The sequence below is a fragment of the Poecilia formosa genome, unplaced genomic scaffold, assembly GCF_000485575.1.
Source record: "Poecilia formosa unplaced genomic scaffold, Poecilia_formosa-5.1.2 Scaffold114, whole genome shotgun sequence".
Taxonomy (NCBI): domain Eukaryota; kingdom Metazoa; phylum Chordata; class Actinopteri; order Cyprinodontiformes; family Poeciliidae; genus Poecilia; species Poecilia formosa.
Window position 1 is genome coordinate 480,740 of NW_006800053.1, and position 21,399 is coordinate 502,138.

Here is a 21,399-nt window from a genome sequence, read left to right on the forward strand (position 1 = left end):
CAATCTAAAAAGGAACAAGTCGGATATTGTTGCAAATACATTTTTGTAGATTTCTACCCTACAATGCTTTGCTACCAAATTGTTACGCTGATGCTGAAAAGCACAACACTGTCCTTTCTCGAAGCATGTTTCATAGGGAAGATCGTTGATGATGCACGACCTCCTTCCTCCATTTCTGGTGTACATAACCATCGAATCCAAATGTCATGAAAACTAAAACTGTAAACCAATTGCATTTGCATGAACCCTTATGAAGTTTGAGATTGGATTTTTGTAAGATGTTTAGATTTGGCCCATAGTTGACTAGCAAACAGCTAAATGCTAATCTGAGAGGGACAAGGTTTAGTTTCCAGGTCAAAAACTAGTCTTGATTTATAGAAAACAAAGATGCTAGCTACTAATTTGACACTACAGTAATTGTTTGGACTTTATTTCAAATGATGGATGAATGTCTAAACAATAAATCCATGGTGTTTCAACAACTGAGCCACTCTGATACATCTGTTAGATGAAAATGATAGGAATTATTTTAGTGTGGTTTTGCTAAAAGGTTTGAAGCGTTTATATAGTTTTCTTCTAGTCTCTTAATTTAGCATAAAACTGATTAGTTTTATTCCCAGACTAGGGGGTCAACACCTGTAGGTTCAGATGTAGCCCAAAGTGAGTCTCAATAAGTTTGTCAAAACATTCTGTTGATCTTACCGGAGATTTTAGAAACAAAGATGGAAAATGTTTTTCATGTTGTTTTTCCCCCTGAACTTTCATTCATTATCTGCATGGAAGTTCCCCATTAGAAGTATATGAACAGTTCTTTTTTTATTTTTTTTCCAATTGTTGAAGCTTGTTTTTTTTTTTTTTTTTTTTTTCCAATTGTTGAAGCTTGTTTTTGTTTTTTATCAGTAGATCACAGTATGGGGTTTATTCTTTATTCTGCATAAAGTTAAAACATCCTGTTAAAAACACGTATTCAGTCAGTTCCTATAAAGGTTTACTATGTGTCTTGTAATGTACCTGTAGCAGGTTCAAACCCCATGTCAGTCTGTTTTGCTTGTGGCTTCAGCGTGTAAATGTGTGCATCAATGGATGACTGAATGTAACAAAAAGCACTTTTGAGTCATCTGGACTTGACATTTAACTTTAAAGCAAACACTTCTTTAATCTGTACTAGCAAAGCGTGGAAAGCTGTGCTTTCTGAAAGGGTCGTATAGTTTTTGCTGATCTAGACTATTTTGATTTAGTAGGAGTGAACCTGAAAAAGTTCACAACTAAACCCAACAGATCGTTGAAAGAGCAACATCAAAGCAAACTTCTATCTTAAAAAGGTCAAAGCAGTTCAAGCAAACCTTACTGTATTGATTTCTACTCTGCATATTTTACTTTTCTTTTGCCAAGAAAAGCTTAACATGTTCAGTTTTGAACTAGTGTTTCACAGGGAAAGTCATTGGTGGCGCACCATGTCCTAGCTTCCTTTCAACTGTGAATAACAGTCCAGTTCCAAGTTTGAAGGTTTTGAAACTATATCTGCAAAGACTGCAGCAACGTTGTTGAAATTGGAGTTTGTTGCAGCGATAAAACTCCACTTTAGTCTTGGCCTCAGTTAGACCAGCTAACTGTTGGCTAGAAAGAAGCTAGCCTCAGCATCTGGGGCAAAAAAAAAAACTCCTCTGAATTTATGCAAAATGAAGATGCGAGAGAGTTACTGTCTGCAGGCAAAATATGAACTGCTCCCAACCTTTAACCTTGAACAATCCCGAACTCTCCCTTTGAGAGATTTTAAAGGCGCCGCGTTTGCAGTCTTCATTGATAAACAGGATGGAGAGAAGACAGCAGGGGCTAAGGAGATTCATAATCCTATCCCCTCTTCCTACTGATTTTCACTCTGCCTCTCTGCTGCTTAATGAGACAACAAAGCAACTCCTGTTTGTGGCTCCGAGCGCGGCGCCCGCCTCGGCAGAGCCAGCGGTAACCCCTCCGCTTAGGTGTTTTGTATTCCACTGACTTCCACTCTGTGCCATCTAGGGATCACAGGATCCTAATTCACCGCCGCTTCTGACAGTGCGCGGCAGAACCGTCGGCGGAGAGCGAGCTTCAAACCCCCAACACCTCGGATTCACTTTATGTGCGGCGCTGCGAGACGACCCCATCCATCATCTTGTTCTAAATGAGAAAATCAGTCCGCAGAGCTCCGTCTGAAGCTCGTAAAACGGGGCCGCTCGCGTCTCAATCCCGTTCACCCGTTACAGAGCTGCTAACCTGTGTGGGACAACTCCAAAAAGAGGGAGGGGAAAAAATGTCCATCTGGATTTTATTGGCTGTATATTCACGTCAAGAAAACAGAATATGGGTCATGATCTGATATAAAAAGGCTGTTCAATAATTCATCTGAGCTGATTAAGAGGACTCGCATCGACAGAGACGCTGTCCATGAGAAATGATGTACACAGAGTGCACAGAAATGCAGTTAGGCCTCTTTACAAGATTAGGACCGAGCTAAGAACAAAGGTTCGACAAATGCCTCTGAGCTTCAAGTGGCCGCTGAAAAACGTTCTGCTTTAATACGCTTTAAAACAGCCGCGCTCGTTGTGAGGCGACGTGTTTGCGATCCTGTGTGTTTTCGTCTGTGTTGTGTGTGTGAGGCCCATCAATCTATTAAATATGAAAAGAACAATCTGTTACCCCGCAGAGACTGGTTCATTATTCATTAACATTTTTCACTTAATCATTTATTCACCTAAAGTATGGCTCAAACACGCCTCTAAGATTGAGACGCTCTTCTACTTTTGTTTGTTAAATATGAGATGTGTATCGGCTTTATTAGATTCTTTCTTTCTTTTTAGTTTTCTTTTCCCGCTAACTTTTACCGCCTTTTGGAGATACTAATTTAAAATGATTCTGAAACCAGAGATCCTGCAAGATTTACAGTTCAAAACTTCATACTTATGATTTTTTTTTTATTTTGGTCATCAGTTTTTATGACATAAGGAATATTTCAGTACAAACCATTCTCTTAGTTGGGCTTTATTTTGTGTTTTGTTTTTTTCACCACAAAGTATAAAACATCATACGGTTATCTTCCAGATTTTTCTTTTGACTTTCAGGTCAAACTTTAAGAAGGTGAAATCTGCAATATTTAAAAAAAAGTTAGGGTTAGATGAAATACAGATCTTTTTTAGTTACAATTTGTGACAAGTGATACATTTGTGTCACAAAATGAGAAACTATTTCAATTTCACTTTTAGTATCAGTTCATGAACCTTGCAGCCACTATAAAGTACTTGGAGGAAAAAGAAAACCAAAAACAGTCAAAATTCCCTTTTTAATGTTTTTGTTTTGCTGTAATCAGAAATAATCAGTGAGTTGGATAAAAACACATAAATAACCGTGAAGATCTAAATATATATAACAACAAAAAGATTAGTCTCTAGGTTATTAAACTCGGAGATACTGAAATAAAAGAATACAATTAAGCTCATATTTTTCCATACTCATATTTTATTTTCCCACACATATCCAGCTTTAGAAAAATCACGACACTCAAACCTGGTCAAAGCTGCACAGGAACCCAGTTCAACTAACTCGGACATTTAACTTCTCAGTTGTACACTTTAACTCGCTCCACCCATTTAACCAGATTTATTCGTCCTGAGGAGAGCCGATTGGAGACTGCACACCATGCCAAAGCACATCGCAGCCTTATTAGAGTCTCAAATGAGCGTGGCCTGCTCCTAACCCTCTGTCCTCCTTGTTCCCTTTGCAATAACAGAGTGGCAGACGTAAGAAAAACAAAACTCTCCGAGCATCTTTTTTCCGAGGAAGAGAAGTGACGCCGCTCCAGTGGAGTGCAATTACCTCAACATTGATGCTTTGCTCCTTTGACCGTCTGAGGATTTTACCTAAAACGGCTGTAAGTTCTTTGTGATTTGTTCCTTGTTTACGGTCAAAACGCAAAAAAAAAAAAAATAAAAAAAATAAAAAAAGGTTGAATTTGGGGGAGGGGGAGAGAATAGAAGAACGAAGCAGTTGTGCCTCATTCTTGAACCTAGTGATTGGTGAACGTCTTGATTTGCTTCATCTGAACTCCCATTTATACCGGCGACGAAAACATTGCAAAGCTGGTTAAAGCAAACACAAAAAGCAGAATAAAAAAGAAGAGTTTTCTTTATAAACCATGGTCATTACTCTTCAAAAATAAAAAGCCCGTACTCTGTTAACAATAGTCGCCGCGTTGCCTTTATTCAGTCAGCGTTATTAAGCAAAAATCAATAAATCTGAACGTTTTTTTAAAAAATCCAGAAGCTGCTCCCGGTCGATACTCATCTTGTCTTTTGGTTCGTGTTGATTTTTCCCCTCCAGCCTCCCTCAGTCTGAGGCTATGAAAGGGAGAGAGGAGTCCCAGGCCGCATCACCATGCTACTTCTGAGAAGCTGGGATGAGACTTTGGCTGGCAAAACACGAGGTAAGACAATATTGATGCATGGGGCCTCCTTCCACCGTTTTCTCGTCCCCGTGGATGTGCTGTAACAACCCATCTTATCTCTGCTGCGTGGTGTGTTTGTGCGTCTTCAGCTTCCCAGAAACCTGTGCGCCTTTTCTTTAAGCTCCGTGATGGATGTTCTGAAACTCCTCAGAGGCTTTTTGTTTTTTTTTTTGCTTTGTGTCTCATGCCAGGTTTGCTTGAGGGTCAGGATAAGGGTTCAAGGTAGAGCCTGCAGATAAATGGTTTAATCCTTAGTTTGTAGAGTGGCGCGCCTTGATCAATGGTACGCATCGGCCGGCGGACGTTTGGCCCGACCCCAGGCCAGATCGACTGTCGGCCTCGTTTCCATAGCTCTACAGGCATTGATCAGACAATTAAAGGATTAGTTGGATGTGATTTCGTGGTCTAAGTGTGAAAGTATTGAGACATTAACTCATAATGGATATATTCGTGACGACTTTTGTCTTGCAAAAGTCGTCATTTCCCTTGAACTTTTTCACATTTTGACAAATGTGAATGGCAAATTTCAATGTGTCACATTTGGATTTTATGTAGCAGACCAACTTAAAAGGGTACAAAACTGTGAAGCAGAGGGAAAATGTATTTATTTTCCAAACTGCTATCTTAAAAACTTGGCATGCATTGTATTTTCCACTGTATCTTTAGCTTTACACCTATAGAAACTACACTTCTGCCTGTTTTTCTTTGCAAAATACCTTAAAGCTGCTTTATGTAATTTTTATAGCATCTCCTCTGCCTTCTTCCAGTGCTCCCAGTGCTAGTTAGCAGCTTCCAATCAGAGCCAGGAGGCGGGTCTTAGCGCTGTCAATCAGAATCTCATTTGGCGCTGCTCTTCCCTTTTCCCCCTTTGCTCAGGCTAGTTAGCATGGCCGCTGATGACGGCGGATAAAAGGTTGTCCTGTAACGCTAAGCTGTTTCTCCTCATTTAGCACATTGAGCAGCGAGTACATGAGTTTGATTGACAGCGCTAAGACCCACCTCCTGGCTCTGATTGGTTGTGTTTTGGTCAGGAGCAGTGTATTTCTTCAGATGGTAACAGTAGCTCAAGGAGGACTTGGAGGAGATCGATTTTTTCACAGATTATCTGTCGGACACCACGAGATGGTGACTGTTTTACTAAATACGTGAAAAACATATTCTTTATTAAAATTATATGCTGTAACTTTAAGCTAAGTGAACATCAGTTTTTAAGTCTCGCCACAGATTCTTAACTGGCTTTCGTTCTGAATTTTGACTGTAATCCCATTGTTGCTATGGTTGCATGTTAAGAGTTGCTGCACGGTGAACCTCAGTCTGAACTCTTTAGGAGCCTCCAACATGTTGTCTTCCATTATAGGGCTCCCTTCATCTCGATTCACCTTCCCTGTCCCTGCTGAAGAAAAGCATTCCCATGGCAACCATGTCGCGTTGTTTGGTTGTAATGTTAGTTTTCCACCAACCAAAGCGTTTTGCTTCATAATTAAACCACATAAAACCCCAGTAAGACATGTTGAAGTTTGTGTCAAAAGTTGTGTACAACATGGATGAAACGGGGTAACTGCATGTTTTGTGTGATAAGATAAAAGAAGGCCCATTTGTCATGATGTTGGATTACAAAGGGCAAACACATTTGCAACAAGTTCTCATTTGAGGCCATTTCGTCATTTTCTTCTCTCTTCTTCTCCAACGTGAAGCTTTGTTAAACTCTCCATGTAAGTTGTTCGCCGACTACTTATCTAACACCCTGCACCTTTTCTAACCCAGCCTCTTCCCCCTCCCTCCGGGTCCCTGCTTCTCCTCTCACACGCCATTAATCAGAGGTGACGTTAACAGAGGCACGAGTCTTGTTTCAAAGGTGCAGGAAGAAGAAATGAATTTTCTTTGTTTTTTAGTAAGAGATGGGAGCCAGCGATTGTGGGAAGAGCAGGAACTCGTGGCGGTGGGGGTAATGAAGTATGCAGGCAGTGTGTGAGAGAGAGAGAGCAGTGCCAGGACACAGTTTCTCCCATTACTTTAAGTAGCTGCCTCGGCCAGCGGCGGAGCAGCTTTGTAATGAAGTGCCTCGGCGTCGACCGCTACGTCGTCAGCTGAAAGTCACACCGCGGCTTCAGCTGCTGCTGCTGCTGCTGACGCGACGCTTTTCCTACTACCGCCTTACGTCAGAAAACATTACTATATAGATGTTGTGTCTTGTTCATATCTTTGTTTTGCAATGATGAAAAAGTAATTAAGGTCACTGCCAGGGCCGGCCCAAGGCATATGCGAGCTAAGCAGACCACCAAACTGGCATGACAGACAAATGTACATGTATTTTAAATAACACTGAATATTGCAAAGTGAATGTTGCTACATGTGGAAAAACTATTTCTGTAATGATTCATCTCTTGCTGTTGATGACTGCTGCCTCTGGGGAAATATAAGATGTTAAATTTAGTGTTTATCAACTGATGTTTCTTTCAAATAGTTAAAATAAAATGGTACTTAAAATTTAAGTACAACTCTGCATTTCAGAATCCAGATGATTTATTTATTTATTTTTACTTTGTTACTCCTGCAAGGTTAGAATTAACAGTAATAATGACACTAGTATAATGTATGCTAAGTACAAATGATACTAATGATAGTTGGTGTGTTGCACACACAGATGTTGTTCCTAATGTAACTTTAGACAAACTGAATCTGAATTCGTACAGAACCACATGGGTTTTATTACCTCTTTAAAAATTAAAGTTCTAACAAAACTGATGCATGTCCATTTCATGGAGTCGTTATAAACGACTGCATTGTTCAGCAGAGACTGATGGCAGAACGCTGAGCACACACACTGACGTTATTGCGTCCTCTACTGCGCATGCAGGACACTTTTAAGTCGTTTGCCCGTTCACACCAGAGAACAAATACGCGTCGCATTTATTTGGAAGTGTGAACGACCAGGCCAAGAAAATCCAATTTGACAAAAAAAATAAAAAATCATAATCGGGTCACTTCAGGCCACAGTGTGATTGCAGCCTTTGACGCGGCCGTCACAGGTCCGAGTCTCGGCCCGGGCGGCCGTCACAGGTCCAAGTCTCGGCCCGGTCAGACAAAAAGCTATTAGAGCCGACAAAACCTTTTTTTTTTTAATTCAGTCACATTTACTCTTATAATTTTCTTCTAATTATTAAAAGTGTTATTGAAGTCCATGAAGCTGATAGTTTTTCTAGAATAGAACGACGGGTTAAAATAAATGAGAACATATTAGAATAATAATGGCTCATGAGTTTTTTCCCCTCTAAGAGCTTTTATCTCCAACCCTTGTGTACCTTAAGCTTAATAGGATTCCGGCCCTCTCATTATATCAGCACAGCCCAGTGCCATTAATTAACTGCAGTGAGGCTTTTCAATCATTTTTCAGTCAAATCCATTCAACACGAGTCTCCTATTCAGCCTGTGGGAAGCCATGTCATCAGTCAGAGATAATAAACTGGTGAAATATACCCAGGCTGCGATCTTTGATGTGTGAAAGATATGTTGTTGTTGTGTTTTCCAGGGACGCCCTCTCTCTCTTTCTCTCTCTCTCTCTCTCTCTCTCTCTCTCTCTCTCTCTCTCTCTCTCTCTGCTGACACATTTCTGCATTAGGGTGCAGCAGTGAGATAAATGAGCATCTTCCGGTTTCTCCTCTACTGTGGTGTCACAGAAAAAACAGTTTTGACTTTTCTTTTATATTTTCAGCTTTTTTAAATGGAATGATTCGTCTTTAATTAGAGCACTGAGGGGGGAAATAATCAGCAAGTTAAGAGGGAGGAAAGAAAGTCACATTTGTGGCACACATCACGGTTTTGCATTTATTTCTAAACATATGGACACATATTTCCAGTCTCTTTGGATGCCGTGTAAACAATCGAACCATTTTGACTTGATGACCTTTGATATGTTTGTTCTGCTGCATATCCTCCAAATAATCCAAAGTTGTTTTTTTCCCCCCTGCAGCAGTGTGTGGGCAAATCTCATTAATTGAACAGTTCTTATTTTCCTAAAACATTCAGGCCTGCCTCAGTTTAATGAACACCAGTCATACCGAGCATGTCGGGCGTCTGCGATGCTCCGTTTCCTCACAGAACAATCTTGACATCCAGTAAGATGGAGGAGGTCCCAGTCGGTTGTTTATTTTAGTCCATTGCTCGTTAGCATTAATTAAACTCGAACCCACATGCTTTGGCTTGACCTATATACATGACTGCTAGGATCCGTGTGGTAGGATCGATGGAGTTGCAAAACACCGGATCGATGGGGCTTCGCTCATCCCCCCGCCCCCCGGCTGAGACGCAGCGACATAAGTCACCTGGAAAACGGCCTGCAGATCCCATCATTAGCCCAGCGCTGCACTTCCAACATTTGCTTTGGTGGCATCTGTTGTTTTCTGGCACATGCTCAGACGCCGCTGCGAGGAGGAGGCTTCAGGTGCTGTCGATGTTTGTGCTCCAGTTGTTGGATAGATCTGGTGCCTAAATGAGTTCTTGATTATGTGAACTGAGCTGTGAAGAACTGATCATTTTTTGTTGCTCTGCCTGATTTGGCGTCGGTGTCGACATGCGAAGGAGCGAGTTTCGTTTTTGTTTTAGGTTTTTGTTGTAAATGCAAGTAAACTAAAGAGACAGTCTTGTAAAGCTTGATTGGAACAAGCTGCAATTAACTGAAATGAAAGCGTCTTTTTTTCTTCCCAGTGTTTGTTTTTATTCACATTTCCCTTCTTTTATTCATATGTGTGACTGTGTGTGCTGATGTTGCAAGATTCTGCTTTTTTTTTTGTTCACGTTCTCCCAACTCCTCACTTTAAGTGCGCTCCATCATTTTTTCTGAGCTCTTGCCGTCTTCCGTTCTCACCCAGAGGTTGGGCTGCAGAGGCAGGTGAACGATTTGTTTTTGCCCCACGAATGCAAGGGGTCAGCATCTTTATGCAGCCGTGATTGACAGGAAACACTTGTACTTGCGCCTCAAGGAGTAACGGTGCAGAGTGTTGATTGTTTTGCTGTGGAGGTGAGGCAACGCATGATTGCAAAGCAAACACACTTTTACATATGTGTGCTGTAATCTGTAGTCTAGATAATGCCACTTAAACTAATGTTCTGGGTTTCTTGCTCTGCAGGGATAGGCTGTTATTTTTACGGCAAGATTCTGTTAAAACCTTATAAGCGGTTAATATTTTACTTAAAAGTGTAACTTTCTAAAAATGTCATGTTTTCATGTTTGCTAAAAAAGCAAAAATATAAAACATTCACTTATTAAAATTTGAGTAAGCACTAGTTACCAAATTCTTACTTTACGAACTATTTGACTGTTTTGCTACAAGTTATTCAGCCAAGATCTTTGCTCAAAATGCTAGTCAGGGGATTTAACACTAAAAACACCTCTAAAAAACTTAATGACTGCCTGTTTTAATAGTTCAAACATAATTTATTCCTTCATATGCATTAGTCCACACAGTGGAAATTGTTTTAGCGCGACTGCAGAACTAACATCCAACATGTAAAACAGCTGGACGACCATCTACAGTCTTCCAGGTCTCCACTCTTGGGGGCCAATCAGCGCCAAGCACAGTGACTGGTGCGTCGTTGCACTTATATGTTGATTATTTACTTACACAGGAGTGAGACGTAGGAGGCGGTGCACCCCCAACGACCTCCATCAGAATGTAACATATAGATCTTTCTGTTCAGAATTAGAAAGGAAAGGCAGTGTAAAATCTGTAATAGTTCTTCTTCTACACTTCTATATCAGCCTCTCTGACTTGAAGCTCTTCAGGAAACTCTCTTGTCAGAATCAGATATGGTTTGATTTCCTCAGAAATTGCTCTAAACAGAGCTTAAAGGGATCGTTTATCATTTTTCTCGAACTACCCATCGCCTTCTGCCTCCAGGACAAACCAGTGTTAGATCCCCCTTTTCACAAATCCTGAATTATTTCCTCAAAGGTGCCTCCTTGAATCCAGTACTATTCTGGAACGGTGACTCTGGTGTCCTGCTGGGTTATTAATACTGGACAATTAGGCCTGATTACGTTGTTGTACAGAAGCTGCAACTAATTAATTCTATTTAAATCTCTTTTTTTTCTCCGGCGCAGCTTCACTTTTATGCCCCGGTTACATAAGCTGTGCCAGACTATAATTCACTGTATAGCAGGAACAAAAGACCCCCGCTGCTACAGTGTTGTACAGAAGTCAGTTACATCCCCTGCCTGGCTATAAGAGACTAGACGGCAGTGTATCATCTGTCTTCTTGCCACTCTTAAATCTTTAACAGACTGCCTCTGAAGCTGCAAAGATAAAAAGGTGAGGCAGCGGCAGTGACCCTAAACCGTCGCTGAATGCGCTTTCTTCTGTTAGCGGAGCCGAATGTCAGGCGGCGTCTCTCAGCTCCGCTTCGGCTGAAATGTCAAGGCTAATGTTCACCCTGTATCTGTGGGCTCACCACAGCATGATCTGCCCCCACTTCAGTCTCTCAACCTCAACCTGGCCCAAAACCTCCTGCAGCAGCGCTTCGCCGGGAGTCTGTATTAAAAGTTATTGATTATGTTGTGTCAAAGAGTGGGGAGGGGGAAAATGGCCGCTAGGAGTGTAGCAGAAGAACTCCCAATAGGGAGCTAATACCTCCCTGAGGGACCCCATTCACATACTGTCAGAAGCTGTGATATGTGGGAGATGGGCTACAGGGAGAGGAGAGGAGAGAGGAGCGGGAAAATGGTGGGGAAAAAAAATGGGGGCTCATAGACAAAAGGAAGGAGAGGAGACGTCACATGGGCTATTCTAAAGCACACAAACATAATGGGTTTGTCAAAGTCTGACTGATTAAACAAAATACACCTGAACACAATGCGGCTGCAGCTATTTAACTTGGTCTGTGTGCTCAGTCGATTGTTCCTGTTTGCATCTCACATCGATTTCTGCGAGCCGGCGTGGAGTATCACAACTATTGAAAAAAGTATAAGATTGCTCAGTTGGAAAATCGCCACCGGCAGTTTCATCCGCACCGGAAGTTTGTTTCTATCTGCTTTTTCTGCCAAAGATCACAAAGAAAGATAATGTTGGCCAAAAGTTTGCCATCTTAATTTATTTTCTCAGAATAGTTGTTCCTTTTTTTTCTTTTTTTTAAACTCATGTCTTAAAAATACTTTTTTCCCCCCTGAAAATATGCACACAGGTGCTTTCATTTGCTAAAGATTCATGTCTTTATTTATTTGTGTAATTTGTAGCAGTAATGGTTGAATCTCTAAAGAGAGGATGGGACCAATCTGTGTTGAATTGGTACTTCACTGTTGTCTGTTTTGGCCGTTCCTGCCTGTTCATGTTGTACTCAAAGTAAACGATTTGTCCAAAATGATTTACTTTGTTGGTGGTTTTTGTAGAGATATCCGTCTAGTTCAATGATTGATATTTGATTTTGGTCGTCTCTATTCGTATAATCTCTACAATAGAGCGTCTGCAACACTAATTGACTCTAGATCTCTGAGTAAAGCTCACAAGCAGAGATTCATTCGACAAAAGATTTTGTCTAAGACATCCGATTATCACGTAGTACAGACATTAATTGTATCATTGCAATAAATTAAAATTTTGATTTGTCATTGTCACCATAGATTCCAGTTGTTGGTGCAAATCTTTGTGACTGGTGTCCTCAAGTAGCGCATCATAAAGCTTTTAAAGAGCTGTGTTTGTGTAGCTGATTGCAGTGTTATGCAGTCACAGCCATGCCTCAAGTTAACTAAAGAAGAAGTGACAAATATTTCTTACTGTCACTTTTATCATTATCACAATAGTACCACAAAATATCGTGATAAACCTTTAAATCCAAATCGCCCACCCTTAGCACAGACCTTTAGTGTTTGAGAGAAATTCAGTCTCATGTTGCTAGCACTAGCATTAGCATAACCCACTGGTTTTGTGACTTTAAATGCTAAGCTTGGATGCTGCATCCCTCCCGGATCTGAGCTGTAATTAGTTGCGACTTCATTCTCTCAGGTAGTTGAACGCAGCTCTTCTTGGAACAATGATTAATCGGTAGTTGATGTGACGTTAATGCAATCTGACTGCGGTTTGTCTGATTCGCAGAGGACGCTGTCTAATTGGAGTCTTTGTGTTTTGGCTGGAAAGTGAGTTTTCCTGTGCTCTTGTTTTCTAACACAGGCGGTATGCAGAACGGTAGCTTGTCAGTGAGCTCATCGGTATGGGACGGCACACAGTGAGCGGTATGACTCATTGGGGGTGATGGTGAGGGTACAAGGCTACTTTAGGAGAGTGGAGTCCCGGGAGTAGGTGTACTACTTACGTGTGTGAGTGTGAGATGTTTTGCTGGAGGTGGAGTGTAAATAAAAAGCAAGGCTAGAGGTGGATCGGGTGTGAAATTAAACCCCAGTCCAACAATGTGCCACCTTTAAAAGATGAGATAATTAGAACATGCACACACGGCCAGACCTTGATGGCAACCTTATTAAGAATGTGTGTGTGAGAGTGTGTGTTTCTGTAGAAACTGAAGAGAAAAAAAAGAAAAAAAACAACACACGCACACACACATTGGCCGATCCAGGAGAGACGTTGCTCGATGCACGCGCCGGGCCGCTGAGTCATCTATATGTTCTATTAAATTCATCTATGATAAAAGCTGGAGCTGGATTATCTGCTTCAAATTGTCCCAGGCTGGTATAGGTCTCTGGGACATTCATATTAATAGTGAAAACCGACAGCTTATCTCAAGATTCAAGCTGTTTCTGCTTCAGGGCTCTCGCATAATGCGCCTATTTATCTTTCTAAGGCTTTTGGCTGCACCACTAATACGTGATGCAGTTTTGGTCACAATGCGGTGGGAATAAAATATACGTCTAAAGGAAGATGAAAGCACAAATTCAAGAGGTAACAAACGCACGTTTCATTGACTACAACACACCACCAATGTGCAAAGTACAAACAACGCAGACTTGTTGTGAAGAACATTACATGCTGAAGCTGCATACAATATTCTAATAGTGTCTTTACTTTAAACGTAGCCTGAAAAGAAGGAGCGGCATCTTTCCTGCCTGTATGGGCACATTCAGGTCTGACACCTGGATAATATATTTCTGTCCAGGCCCACTGGAATAACATTGTCAGTCATGACAAAACTACCCTTTGACATAATCTGTAACTGCCACCCAGGAGTCTGATGTCCTTTATAATGCAAGGAAACCCTCAGGGTGACAAGAGATGGCACCTTCTCTATTGCTCCGAATCCTCGAAAAAAGCAAGAGTGTGTGCAATATGAAGCGACGAGAGAGAGCATCCCGACTGGAAGATATTACTGATGAGCGTCACCGTTTGAACAGACGTGTTAAAACCTTCAGTATAAATTTCACTTTCAGTGCAGTGAAAATTTGATACCAGTGACAGAAATACGTCTCGAGACATTGAGTTATTCAGTTTCTACTTTTGAGTTTCTAGAAACTTCTAATTGACCTTAAAAGTCATTTTAAAGTAAACATTTCACAAATTTACAGTTTTAGCTTCAAAGTGTCTTCTTCTGCCAGTTATTTTTTGTAACATTCAACTAATATGGTTTTATTTACTTATTTTAGTCATGGAGGAACACAAGCCCCATGTTTGTGCAATTGTTTGCACTGTTGCCATGTTGCACCATGACCTTTTTCTGCATGGTATTTGCAAGTCTCCTTGTGCATGTCTGGGTTCCCTCCAGGTACTCCAGTCTAAAATCATGATTTTAGTGCAACAGGCCACAAAGTGCCCTAAACACAGACACCAGAAAGTGACTCTTCAAGTTGGCTTATCTTTCAGGTGGATACTAGATTTGAAAAAGTTGGACGTTACTATTCAGTCTTTCAACCACTGTTTTGTATCGTTGATTCCTTAATTTTGTTTGTAAAAACAACTGTTTTATCAGTCATAAAATGTCATTTTTAAAAAATAAAAGTAACATATTTCAAACCCAAAAGGACCGGATAAGATTAACGTTTCCTTATCCTTCAGATCACAGAATGATGGTCTGCAAACTCTAACATTTTAGTTTTCATTCTTTCCATATTTATCCAGAGTTGGAAAACCATTAAAGGAACATTTCAGACTTTTGGAGGCTGTGTATGTGCCAAACTATTGTTTGGGAATGATGCCAGGTAAGAGTTTTCACTCCTACCGTCATAAACATAAGCACAACTATAACAACAAGGTTCACAAAACATCAGCCTTCTTCCTTTAGACCTGAAATTATTTTGCTGATTGAGCTGAATAGAAAAGATCCTAAAACAAGGTCCAGCACTCTGGATGATATAAAGAGATTGTCCAAAGCATAACTGCTCAAATATCCCTCTCTCTCTCTCTCTCTCTCTCTCTCTCTCTCTCTTTCTCTCTCTGTGCGCCAAGCTTGTGAAATATTATGCCCTATTAACAAAAGGAGGTACCCATTTGTGCCACCTCTGACTGCATGAAAACAATCAACAAACCAGATGGTGTGTGATGCAGAACAATCTGGAAAGTCATCTGTTTGTAAAAGAGTCGGCACTAACAACCAGTTAGAAACAACAACAACAAAAAAACCCTTGGATTATACCCTCCTGTCGAATTAAAGTCTTGCAATAATGAGTCGGCATATGCAAGATCTCTTTTAGTTCCTTCATTAAATATAAGTACAGAAAGTTACCATTCTGTAGTGTCTGAGATTTATTCACAGGAAGTGTGTATGGGCAAAATCTTAGAGTATTTCTGGACTAGTTTCTAGTGGAAATATTTTAGTAAACTTGAAATAAGACAAAACTAAATTGCAAGTAACTTTTTAGCACCACACACAAACTTGTTTTAATGTAATAATTCCCTAATATTAATTTAAAAATACTAGTTATAAATGAAATAATCTGCCATTGAAACAAGACATTTTAACTTATAATATAGGAAAAACATATTTCACTGATAGCTTGTACTTTTTTGAAAATCAATATTAAGGAATTATTTACCTTAACCCTTAAATGGGAAGACACATATTTATATATTTGAAAATTATTTCATTACCATTTGCTGATGTATCTAGGCTAAAATAACAAATTTTCATGATTTTTTTTTTTTTTAATAGGACCTTTATTTTGAAATTTAGGGTTTGGCGTATAAAAAATTACACCTTTGTATGTTTGAAATAAGTTATGAGACACATTTTAAAATGTCGTAAGAAATGAATCTACCTTGTTTGTGTATGTTTTCCCTTTTTTTCTTTTCAAATAATAAATAAAAGAAATACCACAAATCAGTATCAATTCAACTTATATAGCAGCAATTAACGAATGTCTCAAATTAGTTAACAAAACAAATTCAATTCGACCCAATCATTCATGAGCATGCATGTAGTGATAGTGGATTGGTAAAACTCTCCTTTAACAGGGAAATTAAATTTTAAATTTAATGACTCAAAATAAAAGAAAATTTGAGTGTAACTATTCCTCTTTCGTACCCCCAGGATACAGACAATTCACGTCTTGTTATCTAAGCTGTTTAAATGTAAATAATATGTTTTTTAAATATATATATTAAATCACTCTTAAAGAACAACATTTTACAAAAGCAAATCCTCTCACATCAGTATGTATATAAAAAATAAGTCATACCTCACAAAGTGTGTCTTTGTCCTTACAGTCAGCCATTTTGAAGTTTATACTCCTGTATCAGTTTGTGTTTGAATGCTGGCATAAGGTCTCATGACCTCCATATTTTACTCCAGCCCCTCTTAAGTGCATCAAGCAATGTGAAGTGCAGGTGGTTGATGGCCCTCTTGTCTGCATCTTGTAAAATGTCTGCATCCCACAGGATATGAAACCCATAAGCTACTGTTATTGCTGAAGAATCTGCTAGTTAGTTTTGTCTTATTTCAAGTGTACTAAAATAGTTGCACTAGAAACTAGACCAAAGGATTTTGTGTTTTTATAATGAAGCACTGGATGATGTGCTGCAGTTTTTCTGCTTTGCTTTTTTTTTTTTTTGTTTGACACAGTGATGGATCATTTGTGCGTCTGAGGAGACACTATGGACATGCTTGAATGATTAAAGCTGATAGACAGTGTTCATTACCTAACTTCAGGCGACGTAAATGGATTATTTCACAGTGTGTGTGCGCATCATTCACAGTGATGGAGCCGTGAATTTTGTCGCGGGAGGAGGGTCGGGGTGCGCTCTGGCGCACGTTTGCATGTGATTCAGCGGTTTTAACATGTGCGCACTTTGGTTTCTGTCATGATTGTGATGGAACTAGCCCTTAAAAATAAAATCAATCTGCGTGAGTGACCAAGGATGAGAAAGAGCAGAGGCAGAGACACACGCGCACACACTGTGAAGGCCCTGTAAGCCGTTGAAAATAAGTGCAGAGGAAGGACAATATTGCAGAGACAGAGATGTTCTGTTTTCACTTCTCTGCAGAACACGTTGCCACTTATCTTGCTCATGTAATCACTCTCTCTCGCCGTTCTTTTCTTCCCATCGTTCTCGTCTTCTCTCCTGCTTTCCATCTCACTTCAGAACTCCTCCGCTCGCTGTCGTTTTTTTCTTCTCATGTCCCGTCTCTTCCTCTCTTCTTTCCTGCATTTATCTCTCCTTTTTTCCTCACTGCCTTTTAATTAAAATCTGCCCATATCAAGGGATTCAGTTTCAGTAGTGATTTAAACGGAGGGCCTGACATAAACGTAACATTACTGTCAGACCAAAGCAAATTTCATCAGCCCTGGTTAAATTTGCGGCGCTAGCTTCTTTCTACACCACCACCACCTGTCTATCTACTACATCCTCTCATGCGATCCATTTAGCCAACTTATTTTGTTCATTAAGTTAAAAACCTGAGGGACAGGAGATTAATAACTTTAAGCTGGTCAGTCTGGATGTTTGTGTAGAAATAAGATGAAAAGGTGACCAAAGTTGAACCAGTCTTGGAAATGTAGTGTAAGCATCATAAAAAGCTATGAATATTTCAATAAACATCAATTTCTACAAACATAAGCTAATCAAAATAAGTGTTCAGAATGCACTGGGAGATGCTAATTATTAATTAACTGGATCTGTTTTTTGTTTTTTGTTTAAATTCAGAGCACTCCATACCTCCCCAGTAATTCCACTTCAACTCTGCAGCCATCTTGATGAGTAAAGGTCACGACCCACAGAAAATCATCTGTCTTTGGCTTTTCGCTGGCAGTGTGTGAGTGTTTGCTGAAGGAACTTTAATCACGGTGGATACTCACTCCGTTTCCATTACAGATGTGCACAAAACCGTGTCGATATTAATGTAGAACAAAAACACAAATTAACAATTGCAGTGTTTCCGTTGAGTAACGCCATTAAATCACACAAGTCATTAGAAAACATGCGGCGCCATCATCCTCAAACTACTTCCTGTTGTTTTCTTCGTGGTTTGCACCAATGGCAATGTCCAGTTGTTGCTTATTTGACTCTTGTGATGCGAATAATGTTCTTCCTTTGCACTTTTGAAAAAGAAACCAATTTCGATACAGCCTAAAAACCTCCTCATATTAGCACTAAAAGCTTTTATTGAAAACTGGTGTTTTTGTTGTTTTTTTCTCAAAATTTGTGTTTTATTTTCAAAGTGTGCAATTCTGTACGGTGAATGGAAACAGCTGCTGTGATGATCCACAGGTCTTTGTATTGTTTGGTTCTCACTTTTTGTAAGTTTTTTTCTACATTTTGATTGGTCACAGTTGGTAGCACTGTTGCTTTGCAGCAAGAAGGTCTTGGGTTTGAATCCCCACCAGGCGTCTTTCTGCAAAAACATGACTGTCGGGTTAACTGGTCCGTCTGAAATCCTCTGAGTGTGTGTGTGTGTGTGTGTGTGTGTGTGTGGATGGTTGTTTGATGATTATTGTCACCAACTCTTTCCTTGGTGTTTTCTGGTACTTCTTGTGTTCTGCTTTTCGTGTCTTGGTTAAGAATGCTATGTTGGTGTTTCATCATCTTGTGTTTTATTCCCTCTGTGTCCAAGTCTTTGTTTATTAGTCTGCATTCTCCTCATTTGTCACAGCCGGCTCTCGTCCTCCCACTCGTTCACTTTCCCAGTTTTTAAAAGCCATCTTTACCTCTCTGACACATCCTCCATCGTTCATTACATGAACTCCCTTTGTGTCTTGGTTTTTATCAAACTTGTTATATAATGTCTGATCACAACCTGAGACTTAAGTTGTGTCTGTGCTAAAACATAAAGAATTCACCTTCTACAATAAAAAAAATTACATAATGGTAACGTCACTATATTTTGAAGCTATCGCTAGCTGTACTGTAGCGCTCAAGCTAACATGTTTGCAAACAAGAACTCCGTTCACAGTTAATGTTTTTTTTTTATGACTAGATGCTGAATGTCTACAAATATCTTTTTATGGCTCCTTAACATTGGGAAGTCTTTATCTTTATTTAGAATAAGATTAACCTAAACTTTTTAGCCCATTGATGCTGTACACATTTAGCTTTTCAAATTTAAAAATTAGCCTTGATTATGTATTGTTTTCTCCCCAAATGCTTGTCAGTCTCATTATACACAATGTTTTCACTTTTCACCCAGATTTTCACATTGTTTTGAAGTGGAAATGAGCAGCAGAGAGAAGTCAAGAGAATAAGCTTGATTAAGTTGATCTTGTATAGTTTCTAAATAGGTTAGCATCATAACAAGTAAAAAACCGTCTTTGGCTGTCTGTACTAAATTTGGTTAGAGAATATAACTAGAAAATGCTTTATAAATAGAGTTTTACATAACACCAGAAGTGTAGGGCTGTCCAGTTAATGCCTTACATGTTTTCAATGTGCTCCTGCTTCGGCACACCTGACCTGGCCTTTAACAAGACCTGATGAAATGTTTAGGAGGTAATTCAATTATCTAAATCAGATGTGTTGGGGTCGGGACAAATCTCCAACAAGTAGGGCATTTCCCTTCAAGGACTGGAGTTTGACACACGTGATTTAAATGGGCGATTAACAGGCTTCTGCAGCACTTAGCAGCACAGTGAGGCAGTAATGCAATCATTTGAATCAGGTGCGCTGGGACAGAGACCTCTAAACATAAAGGGCAGCAGGCCCTGGGGAACCTAAATATACCTTCCTGACAACCGGAGTCTGGTAAAATGATGTTAAAAGGCATTTTAGCCTCTTTTGTCACTTTAGTGCTTCACATCCTCGAGCGAATTTTAATATTAGATGGCTGAGTAAACGGAACAAGTTGTTTCAAATAAAAAAGGAGCAAAGATGCCATCCAAATTAAAAAAAGTAAACAAAAAAAAAATAAATATGTGTCATCTTCCGAAAATAATGGTCATTTTTTGCAAGTGATTTTGACCAAAAAAATAAAATCTCTTTTCTTGGGCAAAAAATTTCTTGGGACATAATTTTAGGAAAGTGATGTACATATCGGTTATTAATATCGGGTATCATCATTGGCCCAGATTTTCAAATTGTTGCACCACTAATCCCAAAGCCTCATAAAGGCTTTCCAGACTGACAGACGCCAATGCCTTGATTTATTATCTATTTTTAACTTGTGTTGCTTTTGGAAGTCAGACAGGTGCCGATAAGTGATTACTTGACTCTACCAGACAGAAAGAATCTGCCTCAGTGTGCAAATGAACAACAAATATGGCTAATAATCAAGTCAAGAATTAAAGGAGACAGTTATCATCTTTTAATAGTGCCAGGTTGGCTCGGATAGATTTTACTAGACAAGGATAACTCAGATTAGCGTGATATAAAAACATTTGCTTGATGACATCTACATTAGACAAAGAAATGCATGAACGGAGGAAACCCATTTCATTATTCCACTGCAGTAGTATCAGTCAGGCTCATACACAGACAGACCTGCACATAGCCGGTCTGACGCTCTCACACAGAGACACCCACAGAGCCTACCACCTTGCTGTGAGGAATGAGATGCCTCCCCTCCCTCAGTGTTAGCACCTCCCTGCCCACCCTCTCCCCCAGTGAACTCACTCTCGATGGTGATGGAAGCCTGCGGTTGGGTCTACATAAATCAAGATGTTACCACCGGCACTATAAGGCTACTTTTTAATTAAAACTGTGAATCAGTCTGGCCTGATTATGAATTGTACTCCGCTGCCACTGAATAAAATATACAGGGCTCACTTCTTCTTCTCCTCCTCTCCTTCCTCTTCCTCTCTCTCTGTCTCAGTTTAGTCTGCTCCTCCTCCCATGCCTCCTTCTCAGGTTCTCTCTTGTTGCTTGCAACTCAATTTTCAACAATAAATTGAGAACGTCCACGGCAACCCTTGTCCACGCGCAGCTACTCGGGGCTGACGGCGTTGTGAAATAGTTCAGGAGCTTAGCTGTTGCATAAATATAATAACTTGATGTGGAGGGTCTGGCGCCACTGGGGTCAACACCATTATATCCCATGAAACAGCCACGAGGGCAAAAACAGCACCGGAGGCAGCTGTGAGGCCAGAGCGTTGTCTTGCGTTTATTGCCACTGCTTTAATTGTGTTGCATCGAGAGTGAAATATGTTGTTGTTGTTGGTCCTATCAGAGAGAGAACGGTTAGTATTGCGATCATAACGATGGAGATTTTGCTGCCCTCTGGCAATGCAGGATGAGAAGTAAGTGCACAACATGTTGGCCGCCTTTCTGCTTCTCGTGCAGATTTAGCAGGCGGAAAGAGCTGCTCTTCTGACTGTCAGAGGGCCAATGATAATAGCAACAGTATATTGTTGGAAAATAATAAATAGCGATCAAATTGATATGTAAGATGGCTACTCTCAAAAGCTCTTCTCACGGGTTAAAACTTCCTTAAAGCTGCTCAGTGTAACTTTTATAGAGATTTTTATTTTTATTTTTTTACATATTGGGTAAAACTGTCACCAAACATCGATCTCCTCCTCCTCCCTGAACTACTATTGTCTTCTGAAGAACTGCACCGCTCCTGAC

The 21,399-nt window shown here is 40.0% G+C and overlaps 1 protein-coding gene across 1 annotated transcript in view; it reads left to right on the forward strand.

Moving 5' to 3' along the window:
• LOC103143649 (glutamate receptor ionotropic, NMDA 2B-like) overlaps positions 1-21,399 on the forward strand; it is a 162,923-nt gene that overhangs the window by 4,312 nt on the left and 137,212 nt on the right. The window contains exons 2-3 of the mRNA XM_016675456.1: positions 3,764-3,904; positions 4,354-4,456. Coding sequence (XP_016530942.1) covers positions 4,430-4,456 — 27 coding nt within the window. The 5' untranslated portion in view covers positions 3,764-3,904; positions 4,354-4,429. The remainder of the gene's footprint in view (positions 1-3,763; positions 3,905-4,353; positions 4,457-21,399) is intronic.